The sequence below is a fragment of the Neolamprologus multifasciatus genome, chromosome 22 (genome assembly GCF_963576455.1).
Source record: "Neolamprologus multifasciatus chromosome 22, fNeoMul1.2, whole genome shotgun sequence".
Taxonomy (NCBI): Eukaryota; Metazoa; Chordata; class Actinopteri; order Cichliformes; family Cichlidae; genus Neolamprologus; species Neolamprologus multifasciatus.
In genome coordinates, this window is record NC_140459.1 from 14,472,954 (window position 1) to 14,496,004 (window position 23,051).

Consider the following 23,051-nt stretch of genomic DNA (forward strand, 5'->3'; position numbering starts at 1 on the left):
CATTCCAGTCAGAACCTTCTAGATATGAAACAGAGACTCAGATTGTTTAATTTCAAACCCCCTCCTTCCCCCAGAAAAACAGGCAGTTGGCAATGCTGCTTTTAAATAGGACTACAACCAGAACATAACCAGGGTAACCAGCTGAGTGTGGCTGACTTGTCTACTTTTCTAAATTACCCAGAAATTATTTGCAAACGTTCACACTGTCTGAGCGTGATTGCAGTCAGCCTGAGCCAGACCGACCGTTTGGAGGCAAAACGGCTCAACTTTTCATTGTAATTGCCATGCAATCAGAAGTGGTCAACCAAAGGCTACGAGTATTGCACACTCAACGTCTGAGCAGTCAGTTTGTAATTAGTCTCTAAAAGCAAAAAACACTAGATAGTAACTGATTTTTTCTAGTTGTGTGGAGGTTGATATTTTTCCAATTTCAGTCAGACTCTGGCTGAAGCAGGGATCTCTTTTGCACAGAATTCATTGATATAATAAACAACTGATAAATATGCATTAATCTAGAAGATTATATATACACACACACACACACACACACACACACACATATATAGATACATAGATAGAGATATACATCTATCTATACATCCATCTATCTATCTATTCTCTGCTATAATATGAATATTTATATATTAGAGCCATTACCTATATTTTGTGAACTTTGTAATATATTGTATTATTTAATTTTGTTTATTTAGTTACTGTTCTAATTGTCTTGGAGCAACTGTAACCACATAATTTCTTTAGTAATTTAGTGATTAATAAAGTATTCTGATTCTAAAAATTGTACTTTTGAGAAAAGCTTCAGCATCACAGTTTGTAAATAGGCCGACTGTATGTTTTTAGGCTGAAAAGATTTGCCTCTATCAAAAAAAAAAAAAAGAAAGAAAGAAAAGTTTTTGCTATTTATTTCTGTGGATCATTAAGATGTGGATCATTTCCACATCTTAATTTAACTTTAAAAATGTCTCTGCAAAGACCCAAAGTAAATACCATAATACATATGAATAATTTAAGACTCAGATGCATTTTTCTCATCATTACAGTTATTTTAAACCACTTACTGTTGTGCATGAACTTTTTTTTAAAGTATTAGTAGTTTTGTTTTTTTTACTATACTATATTACAGAGTGGGGTGGAGTAACTCATACCACAAGGAAAACTCAAAAGGACAGCCTCTGCTATCACACAGTTAAAGCTTAATCATGCAGTAAATGGCTGGTGAAGGCAGGAGGAGTGCTTCGAAAAATAACATTGTACTCAATCAGCACATGGAAATCAGGGCACGCAGGGTAGATAGTTGATGAAACTTTACAAAATTCATAAATTACAGCATCATTTGACTAAAATACTTAAAAACTATTTTTTTAACGAAGTAGGTGTGTGTATGCAAAATGTGAAACTATATTGTAATACAGAACCAAACTGCTTCCTCCACATTATTGATTAAAGTTCTGCATATAAAAAAATCCCAGATTCAGGAACAAAATTCAAGCTCATAGTTCTCAGGTAAGAGTAGCCAAAAAGCAATACTACTCTTACTACTTAAAAAAATAAATGATATATAACTTAGATTCAACCCAATAGATGCAACACCTGAACTGTGACATGGTACATCTTAAAATTAATGAAAGCAGCAAATAAGTAGGTCAGAGGGAATAAATGCATGTGTGATGTTGGTTGAAAGTGGAGAGCAGATGCACACATTGCATATGACGGCTGAGTAGATGACACTGACCTGCTCATGTCCCGATTTTGCAGATTTCTGCAGCTCCCCCTTTAACTTTCTAATCTCAGTGTCCCTCTCTACGAGCTCCCTCTCCAGTCTCTCCCTCTCAACTTCTTCCAGCCTGCTGCCTGCAGTGAGGGAATCTCTGGGAGTCGGCTCCTCTTTCTCCCCGTCCTCCAGCGCCTCCTCGTCCGACTGGGTCTGCATGGAGGAGCTTGTCTCACGGGCACGCTTGTTGATTCGAGCCAGCTCAGTCTGCTGTGCAAACTCCACAGACATCTGAACTATAGCCTAAAAAACAAAAACAAAAAAACCCATGGGTCCAAAGACATTTTCTTCATGATTTTGTTTAATGTGAGACACAATGGAGATCTAAAAGATTCATTTTTGGGGTCCACAAACTACACTATAAACGTCCACGACCTGAGGATCAAGCCTCTGAAAACAAGATCACACCAGTTGATCTCAGTGGCTTTCTCGACCTGATGTTTGCACAAAAACTCATAATACATGTCCACATACTCTGGCGACTTCCTCCTCCACTCTCTCCCGGTGTTGCTTCTCTTCCACAGGGACCTGCGCGGCTACCCCGAGGCTCTCGGTGGAGCTTCCAGCACCGCTGATCCCGTTGAGATCCTGCTCCCTCTCTCCTCTTCCTCCCAGTCTCCCCTCCTGTTCCCTTTCTTCTCTCAGTCGCCTCAGCTCATTGCTGTGCTGTTCTTTGAGAGCGGCGACTTCTTGGAGGTACTTGTGATAGAGCGCTTTCCTCAGTGCCTGCAGTTGTGCCGTCAGGCCTGCAGACCTGACAGATTGGGACAGCTCCACATCTTCCTCTGACAAATCCTCCCCACTCAGCTCCTGAAAAGAGTGAAAGAAGTCAAAAAGTGTACAACAGCAGCAGTGTGTTAAAACGAAGCAAGCTGTGAAGATTTGAGTAATGAAAGTTCCTTAAGACGGTTCCTGAAATAACCAACTCCTCTAGTTAAACTCCCCCCATCCTTCATCCACTGCTAAATACAGCAATGTGTTCTCCCTGCCTCCCAGACATGATAAAGAGATAAAGCGATGTCTTGCGTTACAATACAGAAACACTTTCCACTAACACACTACCACTCTGTCTTGTGATGAGACATTCCTTGTCTATTTCACAGTCATTCGCCTTCCTTGCTGCCTTGCTGCAAGCTAGACGCTTCAAATCAAAAACATACAACGTCGGAAAGTGCCAGATTTTTTCCTCAGTTTATCCCCACTTCTGTCAATCTTCCTCTCTTATCTCTGTGTGAGGATGTGAGAGCCTGAAAACATGAGCCGTGCAGTTTTGAGGTCAGAGGGAGTAAGAATGACAAACTGAGGAAAGAGGGAAGTTGAAATGGCTTAAATGGACCGCAGTTCATTCACGCAAGACAGAATCCTCCTTTCATGCAGCCACCAAAACTAGAATATGCCCGCTTGGTTAAAACGGCGTTATGCAACGTGCAGCCCCTTTTAATCGTTAGATATAGGACTAACTCTCGATGCTGGTTGTGGAATTGAGGCGGGGGATTTAGGGCACGTTTTACCCTGAAGGCTTCAACTGTTCCCTCCTATCCACCCTTACTGTCATAGCATCTTAATGCAAGTTCATATTTCAGCTTGTATTACGATATGCTGCGTGTGACGTGGAAGACTTAGGAAGAGGAAAAGTGGGGAAACCAAACCTTTAGTTCCTCTCTGTGCTCCTCCATCCTCTCAGAGCCGGATTCTGGAACACTGGGGAAGCAGAAGGAGAACCGTCAACTCAAGTTTTATTACATTATTATTGAGCCTGCATGCTTTATCTATCATTTCACACAAATGTTGTCTTTGTCCAAAAATGTATGTAAATGATCTTTTCAATAATCAATAATGAGGCTAACAGATAAAATAAACAAAATTAAATATGCTGCAACTCATCATTTTTGCTTTTTAAAAAAAAGGTTTACAAGAAGTTCATTAAGTCAAACGCTGCTGCTGATGTAAATTTACTATTTATTTTTAAATAATGTTTAGAAACAAAAAAAACAAAACAATTACTGAGTGCAACCCTGCCCCTATAGAGTAATTTAAGTAAAGATATATACGTAAGAATAATTTACTTGGATATAAAATTGTGACTGAATTCCACACCTCTGGAAATCTTTTATTAAACTTAAGTCAGGAGAGGAAAACAAGCTTATATTTACAATCTCAAACAGTGGAGGGCAGCAGCGTCTTAGTTATAAAAGAAAAAGAAAGAAAGAAAGACTGATTTCATGCATTAAAAATATATAAATATGTATTTAGTTTATTATATCTCTAACTCAAAGTATGTAGGAAGTATGAGCTAGCACATAGAGGCTAACTTTACTGCCCCGGAAACCAAAAGCTGGATGCGTGAAAACGGATCAATGGAAGACACAGGATATATACAGTTCAGAGATCACGTTTGAGATACAACTGCTTACAATTTGGCCACAAGTTTATTTAATTAAAGAAAATGGCACTTAGCGTGTGGATTTCTTTTTTTATTGCCTCCCTTCTCTCTGAAAACCACATGTAAAGGCTGACAAGGTACTTTCACATGTTTGTGGGCGGCCTAGTGAATATTTCATTATTTAAGGCTTTGTTGTCAACTGAAGTGGGTCAGGTAGCTTCCACGTGCTGCACAGGACGTGCACACCAGCTTGTGTTTGAAGTTATCTTTAGTACCATCACTCGTGTCATTTTCTCTGTTCAGACTTCACATACACAAACTCGGCCAACTGAGCATTAAAATGAGTCCGTGTGTTTAAACGTAAACACGAGATGTTATCAGCGCAGCTTCAGTGCTGTTTAAAAACTAAAAAGTCTGACATGAAACAACAATGGAGTGTAAAGTCATCTATAAAAATTAACTTTGGGGTTTTAAGTGTTTTACAGTTTTTTTCCCCCCAGTGAAAAATATCTTATGACTTGTTTTTATCTGTGCAAGTTTTCTTCACAAACTAATTTGTCTTAAAATGCGTATAAACATTTAAATAGGGTCTCGCTTAACTGGCGCATCACCTGTATTGGGTGGTGACCTCCTGCAGTCGCTGCTGCAGCATGAAGAGCTCCGTTGCGTATCGCTCCTCCGTCTCTGTGGCCTGCTGCTGGTAGTGAGCTCTGAGACGCTCCATCTCTTGCCTGTGACTCTCCTCCAGCTGCAGCTGCTTCTCCTTGGCCTCGGCCTTCAGCCTCTGCAACTCCATGGTCAGGGAGGTAGATGCACCGGGCAGCTCCTCCAGATCTAATCGATACAGAGGTGAAATGTGAAACTAGAAAGCATCAGATTTAAATTGATTACAAGATATTTTTATGTTTGTTCTGGGAATGCAGCCTGGTGCAGTGCCAAAAGCCTACATGCATATATCTATCAAGAAATGAATGAGCAGAGAAATAACTTGGTCACAATAACATTTACAGGTAAAAGATAAACTAAATATTTCTGGACAGAAGAGTCGAAATGTTGTTTTGCTGTTTACTGCATTGCATTTGCATTCTTTTATACACATTTGACAAACAGTCTGAATACAAAGCAGTTTATGCAAAAATTAAAAATGCACCATGCAAACAGGACACCAGCTCAAAGTATGAGGGACCTTCTGGGCACAACAATCATCACACACTTCAACAGCACAACTCTGCAACACTTTAAAGCCTGCAGCTGCAGACAGCTTACAAGAGAACAAATAATAGTGATCCTAAACCTGGGATCTTTAAGATGTATTATTATTATTATTATTATCATTACACACTTACATGAGCTTTGACATATAATAGCGTTTAATTTTTTATCAGAAAAATGAACTCCAGATTTACCTTTGCTTGCTGAGGGGCTTAAAGAGGCGACCTGTTCTCGGAGATCAGAGATCTCCTTCTCACTGTTGCTCTTCAGCTCACTGAACGCTGTCTGCAGTTCATTCATCTGGAAAACAACAGATTTAGTGGGGCTCTTACATGCATACTTTAATCTTAGCTGGTCCTCAAAACAAACACTTCAGAGCTATAAAATATTATTTCCCATATAGAATAATTTCCTTAGCAAAACCTTTTACTTTTCAGTTTTATACTAACATAAAATGATACAGCACGATTCATGCACTGATGCATGCAGTCCAACCTGCTAATTAAGAAATTTTACAGCCAATGAAACTACATAAACAGTTCTCATTATTTCTGCTGTGATCATATTCAAATATTTGATAATGAAATATTTGATTGTGATAAAACAAAAGCTCAAAGCTTGGCTGGAATTAGCTTGTAGTGTAGAACTGAAGCACAGCTTGTGGCTGCGGGTGAGTAAGTTTCTACCTTGTTCCCATCGTCTCTCAGCAGAGCCTGGAGCTGTGAGAGTCGATGATGTTCCTGCTCAATCCTCTCTCTGACCTGCTGAAGCTCTCTGTAAAGCTCTAAAAATAAAAAGAAAGAAAAATAAAAAGAAGGATTACATTTTGTTTTTGTATCCGAGTGTGCACCTGCGGTAAAAGCATTTAGTAGCCACACAGTAATTAACGGCGACCCCGTGGTCGCATTCAGGAGACCCATGTGTTTTATTACATGCAATATTTGTTTAATGTACTCATTAAAAGCGTACCTCTGGCCTCCAGGATAATGGAGGTGCAGTCACTAGTTACTGGTCGTTCCTCTGAAGCGAGCGGCTTGCTCTCTGCATCGACGCTCACCAAAAACTTTTCACCAAAGATTTTTCGAAAAGACTGAAAAGAAACAAAGATGAGGCTGAATGAGATAATAATGAAGCACCACACTTTTTTTTTTAAAAAAGGGAAAGGATTCACCAAATTCAAATATTATTCCTTAGTAATTACCAGAATAATCGCAGTGCATTCTTCAGACACGGCTTGCATCACATCCTGGTATTTGAAGCTTTTTTGTTCATCTAAGAAAAACAAGCGCAAAAATTATGTAGGTAATATAAAATCATACAGGTTTTGATGTATAACTATAAGCAGGCAGTATTAAAAACAAAACTGTGGAGGACACATGAGCCCATCAGATTGCTGCTCTGCTTTGCAACAAACACAGATGCACACAAAGCTCTCTATCTGCTCACCCTGCGCACCGCGATCTTTCAGGTCCTGCAGCTGCAGCTCCAGAGAGCGTGTGCGGGCATCGGTCTCCTCCTGCAGCAGCTCAAACTGGGCAGCGTGGATCTGAGACAGGCTAATGCGCTGGGCCTCCATTTGCAACCTGCACTCACCCTTAAAGCAGGAAGAAGAGATCATCTCATCAACATCAAATAACCCATAATGGGATGTGTCTTTTCATACAGATATTCAGTATATGTATGCTATTAAATACACACACACACAAATACAGAATTATGATATTTATACACAAAGGAAAAAAAGAATTAAATATAATCACATATCAGTTATAATTGACCACAAATTAAATTATGCAGAATACTACATTAATGTAATAACCAGAAGACATAAATTATTAAATAACATAACGCCAGCAATCATATTTGTTTGGCGGAGCCGTGATACGAGCCATCTGTGTTTAGGATGTGAGGTCTGCTATTATCACTTCTTTAACGAGGAACAAAAGGCCCACGGTGAGGCTTCTCTCTCTAATTATGCATCGTGCATTAGCACAAACTCATTATGGTTACACACTTGCGAACCTACGATTCTGTTACCTTTGATGTCAAACGTTTTAAAGTGCACTCTACATTCTGAACAGGGTGTACTTAAATGACGCCATCTCCCGTTCGCACTACACCTGACGGATGCAGAGCAGACTCTTTTCAAACCTGTAGCTATGCAGATGTTGCTGCTTAAAAACATGCAGATGAGAGATGGTCAGTGCCTAACAAGCAGATGGCAGCTGTGCTATTATGTGACGCTGCTACATGTAACAAAGTAATCTTTTAAAAATTGCTTCTATGGTAAAAAATGACATATTTTTACTCCAAATACTGAAAAAGGAAAAGCTCAAATATATAAAACAATTCCCATATTTGTTTTTAAGAGACTTGCTGAAGTGGGAATGGAGTGGTTTTATTAAGAAGTAGTCTACAGTCTAGTTCCTAATGTTAAACTGAGGTTTTTAGATGTTTACAGAGATTTTAGGAGCATATTTTTTTGCACAGAAACCTGCACACTTTGTTAGCTCGGCCTCGGGGTGCTGTCAAGTATTATCCCCAGCTGCTCCCTGACATCAAGGACCATTTTACTTTGAGAAACAGACTTTTCCCCCCCTACCGTATGCCTTACAGCATGCTTTTCCTCTGATGACAATTTTTATTTTCAATTTTTCGTGAGGCCGTCTGAGCTTATTTTTTATTTTCCCTGGTGAAAATTTTCTGCCTACACAACAAGCACATCCACTTGATAATTTGAGGCACGTCGAGTGTGGAAATGATCAAATCTCGTTGCCTGTACCTACTCGTGAACAGGAGAAATTTATTCATCCTTTAAAAAAAATAAAAAAAATTAGACGGGTGTAGGATAAAAGCACAGGTTGCACTGTACTGCAGCTGTATGAGCGGGTTGTTTTTTAAAAAGTATTTTGACCTTTACATCGCACTGTTTGATGCATCAAAGCAACTGAAAACCAAAAGGCAGGATGTGAGCTTAAGTGACATTTACATGTTCGGTCGGCTCTCCCTCGACAGCGTGCTCTGAGCCGCCGGTCGGTCCATGTCCGCTCACCTAAAGAAGCAAGCAGAGTAAACATATTGTAGTTTTTAAAGCTGATATTTTCCCACAAGCGCTCACAAATAAGACAGCGATGAACAGAAAGATAAGATGCACTGCTAAGGATCACTTCCTGAGTGGGAGCATGGAGTACATCTAGTAACTCTTTCCTAAAAGTATCCACTACACTTTACAGTGGATGCAGGGATTTTATAATCTCCTGTTTAACCCAGCATTAACTCTACACAGAATATCAGTAAAGTCCTTTAAATAGAAATGTGGCTCTTACACTGCAAATCAACTACATATCTACTAAAGTAAAACTTTAAAGTGCTGCGTTACATTTTTAACCCTTGCTTTTTTTGTATTTTGGGGGTTTTGCATGTTTGGCTTTTCCAACCCAGGAGGTGAGAGAAACTAATGACGAGGCACAGACGTGAAAATGGCAGACAGACACCGTACACGATCTTTTTGTACTCTTTGTGCATTTGTGACACAGCTTGAAGTGACACAGACACAGAAGTGACTGGGTTAAAATGGCTTCTCACCTCAAACCCTTCACTCCCTGCAAGATGGAAAGAAACTAGAATGTACACATTTCTGCACAACTGCAATAATTCAAAGCTATCAGAAGACTCGCTGACTGCTTTTCTTCTCCATTTCCAGCCATTTTAAAAAGCAACATTATTACGCAGAGTTTGAGGAGGAGCTGATTATAAATATTGAATAGCGCCTCTTTAAAAAGTAGAAATGAGCAGAATATCAATGTACACTTCAATGCAACATGCAGGCTGCATTGAGCGTGCTTATTTCCCACAATTACCTCGCTGAATGGTTAAACTTGAAACTGTATCTTTCAGCACAGCAGCCTGACTATGTTGCTCAGTGCTACCTTTCAGAGCAAGCCTGAAGGCAATCTGCAATCATAACTGTTTCTCACTACAGAGAAAAATATGTCAGCGCTGAAACGCCTCAGTCACATTCTCTTCAATATTTCAGCAAGATCTGGCTACAAATACATAATCAGCACTTTTTTTTTTTTACAAAGCTAATAATAATAATAATAATAATAATAATAACAGTGTTAACACCCCAGCATTAATTGTGATGCAGTTTTAACTCTTTTCACAAGCTCTTTCATCATTTAGACATATACTGTAAAAAAGGCAAAGGAAAACGGTAGCAGCGTGCTGCAGCAGATACATGTGAGTGCCTACCTCTCTGCTGATGTAGCCTCTGCCTCCGTCTCCCTGGTATCCATCAGTGGAGTCCTCCTTACCGGCCCCCTCTCCTGAACGAGACGCAACCTGCCTCTCCATCTGAGGCTGCATCTCATCCTCTGCAGCACTTTTAGCTCTCTCTTCTTCAGTCGCTGCCTCCTCTTTCTCCTCCCCTTGTCTTTCTTCTCTGCTTTCTGAAAGAGCCGAGCCCACTTTGCGCTCCTGCTTCGACCTCTGCCGCCTCTTGCGCCTGCTTGACCCTGAGCCTGAGGATTTCTGCGGGGAGGATCGTCCTTCAACAGGTCCCTCCCCCGAGGACTGCACCGTTGCCGGGGACGGAGTCTGTGAGAGCCTGTTGAGCTCCAGAGTCTGCCGAATGGCGTCTCTCTCGTGTTCAGCTGCCTGTAAGAGGGACTGAAGAGCCTTGATCTCTTCCTGCAGAGACTGAATCTGAATGTGATGATCCACCGAAGAACAAACTGGCTCAAGAGCTGCCTCATCTTCCTGGAGCTTAGCTTTTCTCTGGGCATCCTGCCCTCTTATCTGCTCTGTCGTAATCTCCTGCTTCTTTTCCAGTTCCTTCTCTAGGATTTCATTTCGGGCAATGACCTCCGAGTTTTCTCGTCTCACTTTCATCAGCTCTTCTTCCAGTTGTCCCACTTTGCTCTCTGTAAACATTAATTGCTCTGTAACTTCAGAAAGCCTTCCAGTCAGGCTTTCCTTCTCATTCAAAGTAACATTAAGCTTCTCCATTAGTTCAGTAGAGTGTTTTTCAATCACAGCTTTATCAGTTGTGTCCTCCATGTTGCTGCTCTCCTCCAGCTCTCGAATCTGTGACTGAAGGCTGGCAATTTTTGCCTCAAATTCAAGCGTCTCCTTCCGTGTCCTCTCTTCCAGCTGCGTCTTTGCCTCAATGAGACACTTGTACTCTTCCTTCAGCTCCTGATAATTGACCTCGAAATTCTTTTCAGCAAAAGAGAAAGTAGTCCTCTGCTTTTCTACTTCTTCCCTAATCTCAGCTACTTGTTGCTGGATTTGATTGTTCTCTGCCGTGAGTGTCTCAATTTTTGTGATTTTTGAGCTAATCTCTTCTTTCAAAGTGTTATTTGATTGGATCAGCGTCTCCTTTTCCTGTTCATGCTCTTTTAGCTTGTTCTCCCAGTGCAGCTCTCGCTCTTTTGCTTGGTTTGCAAGTATGTCCGTCTTTTTTAGTATTGTATGCATTTCAGTCTCCATTCTTGCTCGTTCTTCTCCACCCTTTCTGAGTTCCTCAAGCTCGACCTGGAGCTCTTGGAGCTGCTGGACGAGCTTGTCCGTTTTAGAGCTGTGCAAAGCCATCTTCAGGTCTTCTTTGAGTCCAAGAATCTGGTGCAAAAGTTCATCCCGCTCTGTGGCAAATTCTGCTTTCTCCCTTTGTAACAAACGCACTTCTTCTTCATAACCAGCGCGCAGCTCATCCAGTGCTTTCTCGTGTTTGATAGCAGCTTCATTGAGAAGGTTTTCTGTGTTTAAGAAGTTCTCTCTTTGCAAGTCTTCCCTCAGATTGGTGAGCTCTTCTTCATGACTAAACAGAAGCTGGGTCCTCAGTCGTTCCAGCTCTGCTTCCTGTGACTCTGCCATGCGGTCCAGCACAGCATCCTTTTCCCTCTCCATCATCTCCAGCTTAATCTTGTAATTGGTTATTTCAGATTCATGTTTAGTTTCAGCTTCTTGTGCAGCTTCCTGAGCAGCAGACAGCTCACTCCTCAGATTGTCAATGGTCTCTTGGAGCTGCTGCAGCTCAACTTGTTGGCTTTCCTGAGAGAGAAGACTGTGGGATACCTGCTCCACTTTGTTTTTAGCTAAATGCAGCTCTTGAAGAAGACCATCCACCCTGGCCTGCAGGCTGACCTTCTCTCTGGCTACTTCGCTAAGCTCATGTCTGGATTTTTCGTGCATAGATTGAAACTGCTCTAAAGTTTCTTGGAGCTCCCTAATCTTAGTGTTAAGTGCACCCACCTCAGCAGCACTGCCAGTGGGAGTTTGGGACAGTTGTCGCGCTTTTAGAAGCTCGAGCTCTGCGTGATGTTGCTCAGTCATTTGCTGCACCCTCGCTGCATGCCGCAAATTAAGCTCCTGCTTCATCTGGACAATTTGCTGGCCGTACATCTCGTCCAGCTCCGCCCTGAGAAGCTCCAGCTTCCTCTCGGTCTCTCCCTGCATTTTTTGAACGGTGTCACTCTCAGACATGCTGCCCCGGTGACAACGCTTCTGCAGATCTTCGACTGTGCCCATGAGCTGCATGATTTCATTAGATGACATTCGCTCTTTCTGTCTGGAGGTCACAAGTTCACTCTTACAAATTTCCAATTCCTTTTGCTCCGTCTCCAGTTGTAATTTACAACTCTCTACTTCATTTTTATAACTCTCCAAGTCAGACCTTGTGCTTTCCAACTCATCCAGACATTTTTCCAGCTCAGATTCCTTTACAGCCATTCGCTGTTGGAGCTCGCGCAGATGTTTTTCGGAGGTCTCCAGCTCATCTTCGAGCTGCGTAACGGAACAGTCACGTTCTAAAATGACTCTCTCCTTCTCTGCTATAATTAGATCTTTCTCATCTGACTGCGGTATAATATTCTCATCTGTAGTCCTTCCCACATGAGCAAGTTCTTCTCTGAGCAGAGTCAGTGACCGCTCATGTTCTGTGATTATTGCAGTTTGCTCTGAAATTAACTGATTTTTCTCCCTCAGCATTTGTGCAAAAGACCCCTCTGCTGCTCTCAACTCTGTCAGTGACTGCTCCTGACTCGAAATAAGGTTTTCTTGTTGAGCAATCAGCAAGTCCTTTTCATTTATCTTTTGGATAAATGATTCTTCAGCTCTTCTCCCTGACTACAAAGACAATTACATCTTAGAAATGCTTGGGCTACATTTAAAAAACACACTGTGCAAACAATTTAATTAAACACAAAAATATTAACATGTAGCGTAACAGACAAGGCAACTTCTTACCGACTCCATCTCACTGATCTCTTCCTGGAGTTTTCTGACCTCAACATTCATCTCGTCCAGCTGCTGTTGGTGCTGAACAAGCTGCTGCCGGGCCTGTAGAAGATCAGCCGCGGTGCTGCTGTGGCTCGTATTCCTCAGTGTCTCACCTGCCTGCAGCTGTGATGACCAGTCAGATAAGACAGTACAAAAAATAAAGGGGAAAAACACAGGTCCAGTTTATAAAGGTTATAAGACCACCTTATCACAAATATGCATTGCTTATTAGACTTTAAATTACAAACAAAAGTATCATATTAAAAGTGTAAGAAGTACAGAACAGATAAACAGTTCGGTTGATAAATATGAAAGTATTTTTACCTGCTGGAACTGAATTTGTAGTTTTTGGCTTTGCTCAGTCAGCTCCAAAAACTCTTTCATGATCTCGTCTTTCTCTTTACGGGCCTGCTGCAGGTTGGATGTGAGCTGGGTGATGATGCCATCTCGCTGCTTCAGTGCTGCTTCAAACTCCTGCAGCTATAAATTTAAAATGGAAATAAGTGAAATCATCAATCTGCACAGCTTAACCGGTTAATACTCATATATATGACTGAAAAAAAGAGATGAATGAGCTGGTGTTTGAAGTAATAAAAGGAAACGTACACATACAAGGTTGAACTACAGGGCTGCCAAGGACGTAAAGGTCAGGAATAAAAATATTCCCATCTTGATAACTTTAAACTCATTGTGAAACTGTTTAAATCTCAGGTGTGATTAAAACGTTCTGACTCTATCAATTAAAAATAAATAGAAAAATTTTAAAAGGGCTTGAATAAAAAAAAAATCCCCCCAATGTCATCACTTTGTGCACCTTATGAAAATGTTCCATTATTACAAAAGTTTCCCTTCTGACCACTTGGGATTTGAATATGGACCTCAAAATTGGCTTCTGAGTTTAATTGGTGGAGCCACTGTACTTTGTTATGACCTAAAGCCTTGGAAGACTAAATGGATGTAGTGAAGGAGGGTTGGTGTGACAGAAAAGGATGCTGGGGATCAGGTGAGATGGAGGCAGACCATCCACTGTGGCGACCCCTAAAGGGAGCAGGGAGGAGAAGAAGCAGCAGAAGAACAGCGTTGTGCTAAAAATGCTTACCTGCTGCATGCCTTCTGCACCAAACGCAGACCTGATTTCGTCAAGCTCTCGACTCAGCTCCTCCACTGCCCGCGTCTTGGCCTCTAGTGCTTCCTCCAAATCCTGCCTCGTACTACCTTTTGTCACCTGTTGCAGGGACTCCACCTCCTCCTGAGCAGGAAAATACCATGAAGAACCAATATGGCATTCATAGGGATAGACGATAAGGTTTTAGAACAAGCTTAACAGTTAGTCGCCACCAAATAGCAACAGCTTTCAAGTTAGATGAGATATTAGCAACATGAAAGCAAATGCACAAAATCTAATGTATATTTATTACCTATTGAGGTTTCAAAGCGTTGTTATTCAAAATGACACAGCCTTGAAACTTACTGCAAATGATACATTTTACTGAATCGTAGAAAGGCTCAGAATTCGAATTAGATTAGGAGTTAATGAGGCCTTTAATGAGGCGGGTATGAATATTTATACGTTTCTGCTGAGACCCATGTTTTTACAATTCTGCCTATAAGGTTCATTTTTCCATCAGCTCCCTCACTGACCAATTACTGATCTACTTTCTGTGTTAAAAAGAATGAGAACTGAGCACTTTTTTAGCTCACAGGTTGTGCAGGTGAGCATCTTACTCGATGCTAAACTTAGCAGCTTGGGTTCAACTTTGACCTGAAATCCTCTGCTGTGTGCCCCCTCCCACTCCGTCTCTCGACTTCACTGTACTAATAAAGGCAAAAAATAATAATTAAAAAAGGCACTTATCCTACAAAGGCTTCAATGTAACCGTTATCGATTATTATTATTTTCATCGATGAACAGCAGAAAAAGGCTTGCATGTAACCAGATCATCTGTCTCCATCTCACCCCATCCCTACTATCCTCCTCTATCACACGGACCCTCAACACGTTCTTCACTACATCCATGAATCTCTGTGGTCTTCCTCTTTCCCACTCCCAAATGCAATCTTCTGGTATGGAGAAGGTTCATCCCACAATAACTGTGATAGCTAAATGCTTTGATCTAAGTCAGATTTTTTTCCTCCCCTCCTTCAATTTCTTTGTCTGCCATATTTCAAAAGGCTGGATAACAAAACTCAGTCGTCAAACGCTTCAGATTTATTAACAATCACAAGAGGGACAGATGTAATGTAATTGTAATTAAACTTTTTTTTTGCTGAAAGAAAAAGTTTTCCAATCTTTTCTTTCATCAGTGAATACACAAAAGATACTCTTATTAAGTTTAGTCGAAGGTTTTTCTATTCGGGAAGAAGATTCGATTTTTCTTTAATGATTCTATTATATGTAAAAGGGTTGTAGCAAAGAAGAAAAAAAGACTTCTGTCAACATTTAATCCCATAATTTGTCTTTGATTTGGTCTTTCATTTATCCCCAGTATTCTCCTGTAAGTCTTTTTGCACTTGAAACCACATTTCTGGTTTTGCTGTTTCACTGTCTCAGCTGTATTGATCAGCAGCTCTCCGGTTTCTGTCTCCTCAGTTCGAACATCACCTTGGTGACTTAAAAGAAAGCGGCTCTTTGTGTAACACCTTCTGTGCTCTAATCTTCCACCATATCTCAACTTCAAAGAATTCATGCCTAAGCTATGTCACAAACCTCTGTTCAGTCGGAAACATGTGAATCTTTTGGGCTTTCAAATTTGTCATTTATAACAGTAACAATTTCTTTTTCTTTTCCACATCTCCCTTTTCAAATACTTCACATACATACAGGTACGGCACATAACAAGTGTGGTTAGTGGGTTATAGGAAATATTACAGGAGATTAAAATATTTAGCAAACAGAGAGTCAGGTCCAGCAGCGAGTGTTAGCAAGGCCAAAGCAGAGCTGAAAGAACTGCTCGATCAGATTACTGTACCCAGATAAAATCCTTTGAAGACATCATTTGGTGCTCTGTGATCTCATCAAGGCATCCATTTACCTGTTAATTCACAAGGCTATCCGTCAAACATTAAGATCAGGGAAATGCAACAGAGGAGCTCATAATTTTAGAGTTTAATCTCTCCAAAATACCCTAAAATGTTTATTTAAAAGCATTAACTAAAGTCACATTTGAATTATACTTAAATTTGCTTTTTTCCCCATCTAGTCAAACATAAAATCATCTTACAGACTCAGTCAACATAGGCTGTTAATGATTTAAAATGTAGTGTTATTAAGCAATAAAAAACAAAAAAAATACAGGTTTCGGTTATTGTCCAAGAAAGTGTACAGCAGCTGACAAGGACATAGTATGAAAGGAGAAGCCATTTATCCACAAAGAATATTTCCTGAACTATTAAGTGGCTAAGAGGAACAAAGAGAACATCACACTCTGTGTTATGATTTACAGTTTCCATTTTCACTGGAAACCCAAATAATATCCAAGAGACTCCAAGAAAATGATCAAATAAAATGACAAAATGTGGAACTGTAGCTAAGGGAGTTAATTAAAACATAAGTGATCCTACATACATGCTACAGGTGTGACATTTCTGTGACAAAGTGAGGATTTATATTTCAAGAAGTCTCACCTCTGAGGAATAATCCTCTGCAGTGGTGGAAACTTCACTCTCTGGCTGCAACACAAAAAATGAATAAAACCAACATGTTAGCCACATAATACAAACGATTTCAATCACAACCATTCACTTCACTTTGTGAATTTATTTTAATCATTTTAATTCTTGCAAATGTTGTCCTGACATGAAAAACAGTTGCATTAGTTACTGCAATTCCTGAAACTTTATTACTTTGTTGAGAATCCCAAAATTTTTAGCATTAGAATGAGGGTCTGCCATATCTCCTATTTCTGTACGCACCCTGCATTCAAGCATGGGGCTGGGGTACTTCTGTTAGAGCTCTTTTCTCACTCCTGCAGTTTAATAAGCGCATTATTAAAATCTCTTCATGGGTTCATTCCTGGGTCATAAATTCAAACTGTACTAGGGCAGAGCAGAAGAACTTGAACAACACCTCAGCTGTGTTTAGGGTAACGTGCACTTTCCTTACTCTTCATTTTGTGGAGAACAGAGCGGTCTACAACTTTTCAGAGACATGAAAATTACTTTCATTTTTATTTTATGAAAAGATTAGAACGTGACAGTAAAGAGGAAATTACAGCCAACACAGGAACAGCAGCTCCTACCATCGACTCTCTGCAGGCATCTGTGGGAACGACATGCTAACACGAGCCTCCTCGGCCAGAGTGAGATTAAAGCTGAGAGTATGTCAGACCCAGCTGAGTAACCGGAGCTTGATTTTCAAAGCAGTGATGAGCAGTGAGGCTTGTTTCAATCTAACCTCGTTTCTACCCATACATGTTTCTACAGCGGGATCACTGCGGCTCTAACATTTTTCTGTACAATACTTTTAAACACTAAAAGGAAAAAACGAAGAAAAAAAAATCAGGAAAGGGATCTGTGCCATAGCTTAAAGTTTATTGTTTTGTTACTGTGCATCTAAGACCATGCTGTGAATTAATGTCAAAGTAATGTATTAGTAGTGTAAGATCGTTGGTGAAGTCCTGTTCTGAATACTTGTGCGCACCTGTGATGTGTGAGGGATCTGCTCCACTGTGTCATTTCGAACCTGCAAACTGAAATTCTTATTGGGAAAGAGAACCAAGTCTCATGGACCCAAATCTGGAAATTGAAGATTGCATTGTTTTACCTGAAATGCCTGCAATTTCAATTCAGTGTGAGTAGGCACACACTGGCAACCTGGTGTTTGGCATTTTTAACATCTGGCATTAAATGTTTTCCCTCAGAAGCCTCAGGATATTACAACAGAAGCCTTCATTGACCCTGGGGGGCCCGTTCACAATAACTCTATGCTTCTTCTTTTCTGTCTCATCTTTCCCCTCAGCCCCAAGCCTGTTGCAGCAGATGGCCCTGCCCCTCCCCAAGCCTGATTCTGCTGCACGTCTCTTCCTGTTGAAATGGATCTCCCTTTCTCTTTATTGCCAAGTGCTGCTCATATGGGACTTTTCTTTAATAGCATAGAATATTTGTGCCTTCTAGGATAAAGCGCTTTCTGAACTGATGCCATAAAAATGAAACTGAATAGAAAATTGAAGTGCAGGAAAAACAACAAGCCAATGTTTATGTTCCAGCCCTAAGTCACCATCCTCTTGGATACTGTGTATTTGCCTACAGAACCAAGCGCAGCTATTATCACTTCAGGTTAGTTTGTCACTTAATTGGAGGTTTGTGCAATTTACTCTGTTGAAATGGTCCATGTGCAAGAGAGAGGTCAGAACAAGGCACAGAGTCCTGGAAGTGGTGTCGAGGTGCACAAGCGGACAACACTGAAGGAAAGATCAACCTCATTTAAATCAGTTTTGTGTGTGGACTCATTAAACTGCCCCCTCGCATTCAAATCGATTGAAATTCCACACACAGACACGATTAATATCACAGTTCTTTTGCTGCATGACAGTTTCCACTGATGCAAAGAGTATTATGCAAAGGTCTAAGAGGCACCAATTAGTCAACCCACTCATATTTGGGTTTAAAACTCTTTGAGATGCTTGACAGCGGAAAACACTGATGCTGTTGTGTTTCCAGGCAACCCTTCCTTTCCACCACAGGCCCCATGAGCAGTTAGTCTGGGATAAGGAAAAAAATGTGAGACAGAATTTAAAAAAAAAAAAAAAAAAAGAAAAAGAAAAAAAAACAACCAAACCATTTTACTTTAAGCGACTCAATAATTTATCATCAAAAAAACTCCCACAATCCCCTCAGTATTATTCAGTCTCTTAAAATTCATGTTTCATTTGTTGTTGATGTGTAGCAGCCCCCGTCCAGGCAGGAGTTAATTAGTTTATCTGGGTCTTTTGTAATGGAGAGAGATATTTATTGCTCCAAGGTAAAGAAATGTGGATGAAACACGGAGGCATTCAGCCAACCTTAAGGTCTGCTGAAAAGTGCTGCAAGGCCACAGGAACTGGTCGCACAGACCGTCACATCTCAATCTGTTTAAAAGGCAATTGTCTGTTTCCATGGCAACCCTGTATTTTGTGGGCATGTACTGCATGAAATGTGCAGAGGGTTCAGGGAAAGAGTGGCTGTTAAAAGAAACTGAGAGGGCTCGAATGAAAAAGGAAAAAAAAACAAAACGTTTAAGAACCCTTAGGTCCACATATTTTAAAAAACTGCTTTAGATTGATTTTCTACCAAACGGTGGATGAATATTTATTTTTCAGGAGTGTTGAGACTCGATTTTAATAAAATACAGCAATTCAATGCAGAATGAAAGGTTATGTAAGCTTGTAAGGTTTACACCCAAAGAAAATCAGGCTTGGAAGTGAGCAAAAATATTTTATTTATTTGAATATGAAATTAACTATTTAGAAAGCATGGCATGCTAGATGAAATTATCTGTCAGTAACCATAAGTAACTAAGATATCGTAAAAATGTCAGACGCCGTCAAAAACAGCTTTAAAACAGCACTAACACTGAAGAGGAACTGCAGTCATGCTCACACTGTGTCTATTCCATTAAAAAAAATAAATAAATAATGGAAGCAATTTATCATCTACTTCCAGTTTTTAGTAAATATATTGATATTGGCGTACACACGCAGTTAATCGCCAGAAAACTGATTTAAATCTGGCACAGTTGTTGGCGCCAGACAGTCTGGTCTGAGAATTTCAAAAAGACCACACTGGGTATCACTCCCATCAGCTGAGAACAGGAAACTGACGCTAAAATTGCTGCGAAATTTAGATTGTAAGGTCAGAATTTCACGTAAACAACAAGAAAGCATGGATCCAGTTCAGGTGGTATAATGGTGTGAGGGATCTTATCTTGTATCTCAACACCAAATGACCATCATGTAAACACCAAAGTCTACATGAGTATTCCTGCTGACTATGTCCATTCTTTTATGACTACAGTGGTCTTATATTAATTTAATATATGATTTTTAAAATGTTTAGAAATGTTTCAAATCCAAATCAGGTCAGAATATGTTACATATTGAGGTCAATGCAAAGATTTTCAAGCTGGACCTTTAGCTCTGAGTTGGAGTCACAACAGAGCTGTCAGGACAGCAAGCCAGTCAAATGGCTGGGGCTTCAAACAGCCAGGCAAACTGGTAGGACAAAAATAAAGTCAAAACTTGAAGCAGCTCAATATGAACTTTTGGGCAGATAGACCACCTAAGCATGGTGGATCCTTTAAGTTAGAGGTTTATACTTGGTCATGGTCTTTGTTGAACGTCTCCATAATTAGATGCTTTGTAAGAACTAAAGAATCAGAATCAGTTCTGCCAAACAAATATTGTTGTAACTCTCCCTGCATTTATTAACTTTTTTTTTTTAAAATCCTGAAATTACAAAATCAGCGCCCTGTGCTCTGGTTGTCATGACAGCTAAGGAGGGCTCATTAGGCTCAAGGGAGCAACGACCATCTCCTCGCCCCCGCCCCCTCCCCACACAGAGCTTTCATCATTACACTGCCTTTTCTGTGAGCTCTTACAAGTGCTTGTTATGAATAAAAAATTAAAGCCATTAAATGGTCTTTAAAATTTTCAGGAGTGTGTGAGTGCAGGAGGCACACAAGGAGTGTACTTTCTGAGGAATAATAACATGTTAAAAAAAAAAAAAAAAGACTAGACGAGTCGCTAATAGATTGTGCCAAAAAAATTGAATATTCCCCTGAAAGGCTTAATTTAGAGACTGTTTAGAAACTCTGATTATAAGTGTTGCTGGAGACACAGGGCAACATTATCTATTCATTCCACTAAATCAGAGCTAAATCACAAGTTTGATATCTGAAAGGAAATTAATACGTAACATTAGAATTGTACTCAGGATGTGGCAACTTAAAAATATTCAGAGTCCTCACTGAGATCTTATGAGTATATTTGCGTGACAGTTGAGAAAAGGCAATAAAACTAGTATCTACCTCTATGTTGTACGTCTGGTCATGCCTGACAGTCTCTCCACTCCTGAGCGTCTTGGTGAAGGTAAACTCCGTGGTGTGTGGGTCTCTGTTTCTTTCTTGTGATCCATCTTGTCCTCCACCTGTGACCCCCTCTCCTCCCACAGACTGATTCAGTTCGACCTCCACCCCTCCCTGTGAATGCCCCTCCGAATCCTCGCCTGGCTTCTTTTTCTTCTTCTTTTTCTGTTTCTTCTGGGAATCGGCGTGAGCTTTTCTCTGGCGGTACTCAGCCAACTGGGGGCATAGAAAAAGGAAAACGTTTAGTGTTAAACATAAAAACCTCTGCTTCAAGCTGGTCCTTGAAAATGAAAAAGAATTATCAAACAAAACAGCTATTTAAGTGTTGGTGTAATTCAGGTTTAAAGTTGTAGCTTCCAGTCAGATCTTTGTTTATCTGACCCACATGTTCAAACATTACATCATAAACCACCTGCCCGTAGCTATTAGCACCTCTAACTCAATGCTTCTGAAAATTTAAATGATGTATGAACCTACTCTGAGCCGACACAGTTTAGTGAAACTCAAGCGAAACATTTGTTTGCCCCAAACGCGCGATCTTGTTTCTCTGAGTGAATCCTCCCTCCCCGTCTCCATATGACTCGGCACATGCCTCTTGCTGTGCCAGGTGCTAATCCTGACTGAAGGGATTTTTAAACTATGTCAATGATTACTGTGAACAGCCAGCAACATGTTACGCTGTCTTCACAACTATTTCCATTTATTTATCTGAAACAAACTCACGGCTTCTGGGTTCCTGAAAAGTGACTTTAAATCCATTTCTAAATCAATATGAGTGCAAACGCCTATTGCCACATTGATCTGTTTAATAAGATGAAACATGTGTGCTAAATGTTCCTATCCTCTAATCTTTCTAAGCATCGTGCTGATCGGCCTCTCCTGGTCACTATCCTATCACTCCACAGAGAAACAAGAGACTTAAACTACAAACTTCTTTAAATGTGTCTTATTTAAACAAAACATTTTGTAATGACTTAAAAAATGTCAATAAAATACATTATTGACATTTTACATTAAATCAATTAATTCACACATTTCAGAATCACATCTGCTAGGAAATTTTTTAAACTGTAAAATACTTTGTGAACAATTTCTGTAACAAACCTACAAATTAAACAATCCAAGCAGATATTTTTGGGACAACAAAAAAACAAAAACATGCTTGCACTACAACAACACTTACTGTTCGCACACAATCTTTATTTCTCACTTACAAATAAAATTATATTCTGCTTGATCATGTAAATATGATCCTAATTAAACAGCCTGAACAGTTGATACTGCTGAAATTTATTATGCAGGTGACGGCAAAAAAGTTGCAGAGTGAGCAAAGCAGGGGGTACACCAGCAGGAGTACACCACTGCTGACGTACAGACAGGCTGCTCACCTGAGAAATGCCCTGCACCTTACAACAGATGTCACAGCTGTGAGCAACATGCTCTTCCAGATGGTCAAAGTGACTTGGATTAAAAAAAAAAAAAAAGGGCAGGGCTTCACTTTGAGTAATCAACACATGTTGACAGGTTACAATGAAGAAAATAATGAAATGTTAAAAATGACCTAGATTCTACATCAGCCGTACAAAGCAGGGCTACTCTGTGACTTATGTAATTATTTTGGTCATTATTGAAATCATGAGAATTACTCATAGGCTTTGGGAAAATAGTAGATGTTTAAAATATTTAGAGGGAAAAGAAACTTTGATATCTTTGAAGTTTTAGTGAGTAAAGGAAAGACAAAACAAGAGAATTTAAATAAAAATTACGTTAGTTGCATTGAAATATCACAGGTCACTGGTGAGAGATTATGTTGGCATTTATTCTTTGGGGGTCTTTTGTTTTCCTTTTAGGACTTTTAGGAGAGGGTCAGTTAGGTCAATTTTTGCAAATGTAGATCACAAATCTAAATCCACATAAAGAGACACTAAGGACAATTTTTTTTGTCACAGATGCTGATTAAACAGATGCAGATCCTGACTACAAATCCGGTTGATGTTTGCAACAACTGTTACATAGATTGTTATGAAAAGTTGATCTAAAAGCATTTTTCCATGCAAACATGGAGAGAACATGCAACTCCACACAGAAAGACTCTGGCCTGATGGTGGAATTGAACTCAAGACTTTCTTGCTGTGAGTGGTAACCACTGTGCCACCGTGCTGCTCCCACAGTTCAAAGGCATGCAGTTAGTGGGGTCTGGTGATTTCTAAATTGTCAATAGGTTTGAATGTGAGTGTAAATGGTTGCCTGTCTATCTGTGTTAGCCCTGCGACAGCTTGGCGACCTGTCCAGGGTGTACCCCGCCTCTCGACCTATAGTAGGATAGT

The 23,051-nt window shown here is 40.1% G+C and overlaps 1 protein-coding gene across 13 annotated transcripts in view; it reads right to left on the bottom strand.

Annotated features, from left to right (window-relative positions):
* akap9 (A kinase (PRKA) anchor protein 9) overlaps window positions 1-23,051 on the bottom strand; it is a 65,684-nt gene that overhangs the window by 35,154 nt on the left and 7,479 nt on the right. For 6 of the 13 annotated variants that reach the window (XM_085148133.1, XM_085148136.1, XM_085148134.1 and 3 more), the window contains exons 1-18: window positions 21,202-21,706; window positions 20,668-20,940; window positions 16,290-16,334; window positions 15,635-15,697; window positions 13,765-13,914; window positions 12,990-13,145; window positions 12,633-12,788; window positions 9,639-12,512; window positions 8,374-8,436; window positions 6,831-6,978; window positions 6,586-6,656; window positions 6,354-6,474; window positions 6,071-6,168; window positions 5,579-5,684; window positions 4,784-5,006; window positions 3,439-3,490; window positions 2,264-2,599; window positions 1,751-2,032 (exon numbers count right to left, since the gene is read on the bottom strand). In XM_085148133.1, coding sequence (XP_085004259.1) covers window positions 1,751-2,032; window positions 2,264-2,599; window positions 3,439-3,490; window positions 4,784-5,006; window positions 5,579-5,684; window positions 6,071-6,168; window positions 6,354-6,474; window positions 6,586-6,656; window positions 6,831-6,978; window positions 8,374-8,436; window positions 9,639-12,512; window positions 12,633-12,788; window positions 12,990-13,145; window positions 13,765-13,914; window positions 15,635-15,697; window positions 16,290-16,334; window positions 20,668-20,940; window positions 21,202-21,300 — 5,316 coding nt within the window. In that variant the 5' untranslated portion in view covers window positions 21,301-21,706. Of the gene's footprint in view, window positions 1-1,750; window positions 2,033-2,263; window positions 2,600-3,438; window positions 3,491-4,783; window positions 5,007-5,578; window positions 5,685-6,070; window positions 6,169-6,353; window positions 6,475-6,585; window positions 6,657-6,830; window positions 6,979-8,373; window positions 8,437-9,638; window positions 12,513-12,632; window positions 12,789-12,989; window positions 13,146-13,764; window positions 13,915-15,634; window positions 15,698-16,289; window positions 16,335-20,667; window positions 20,941-21,201; window positions 21,708-23,051 lie in introns of those variants that run through there. The other 7 variants (XM_085148141.1, XM_085148142.1, XM_085148140.1 and 4 more) reach the window with 3 other exon arrangements.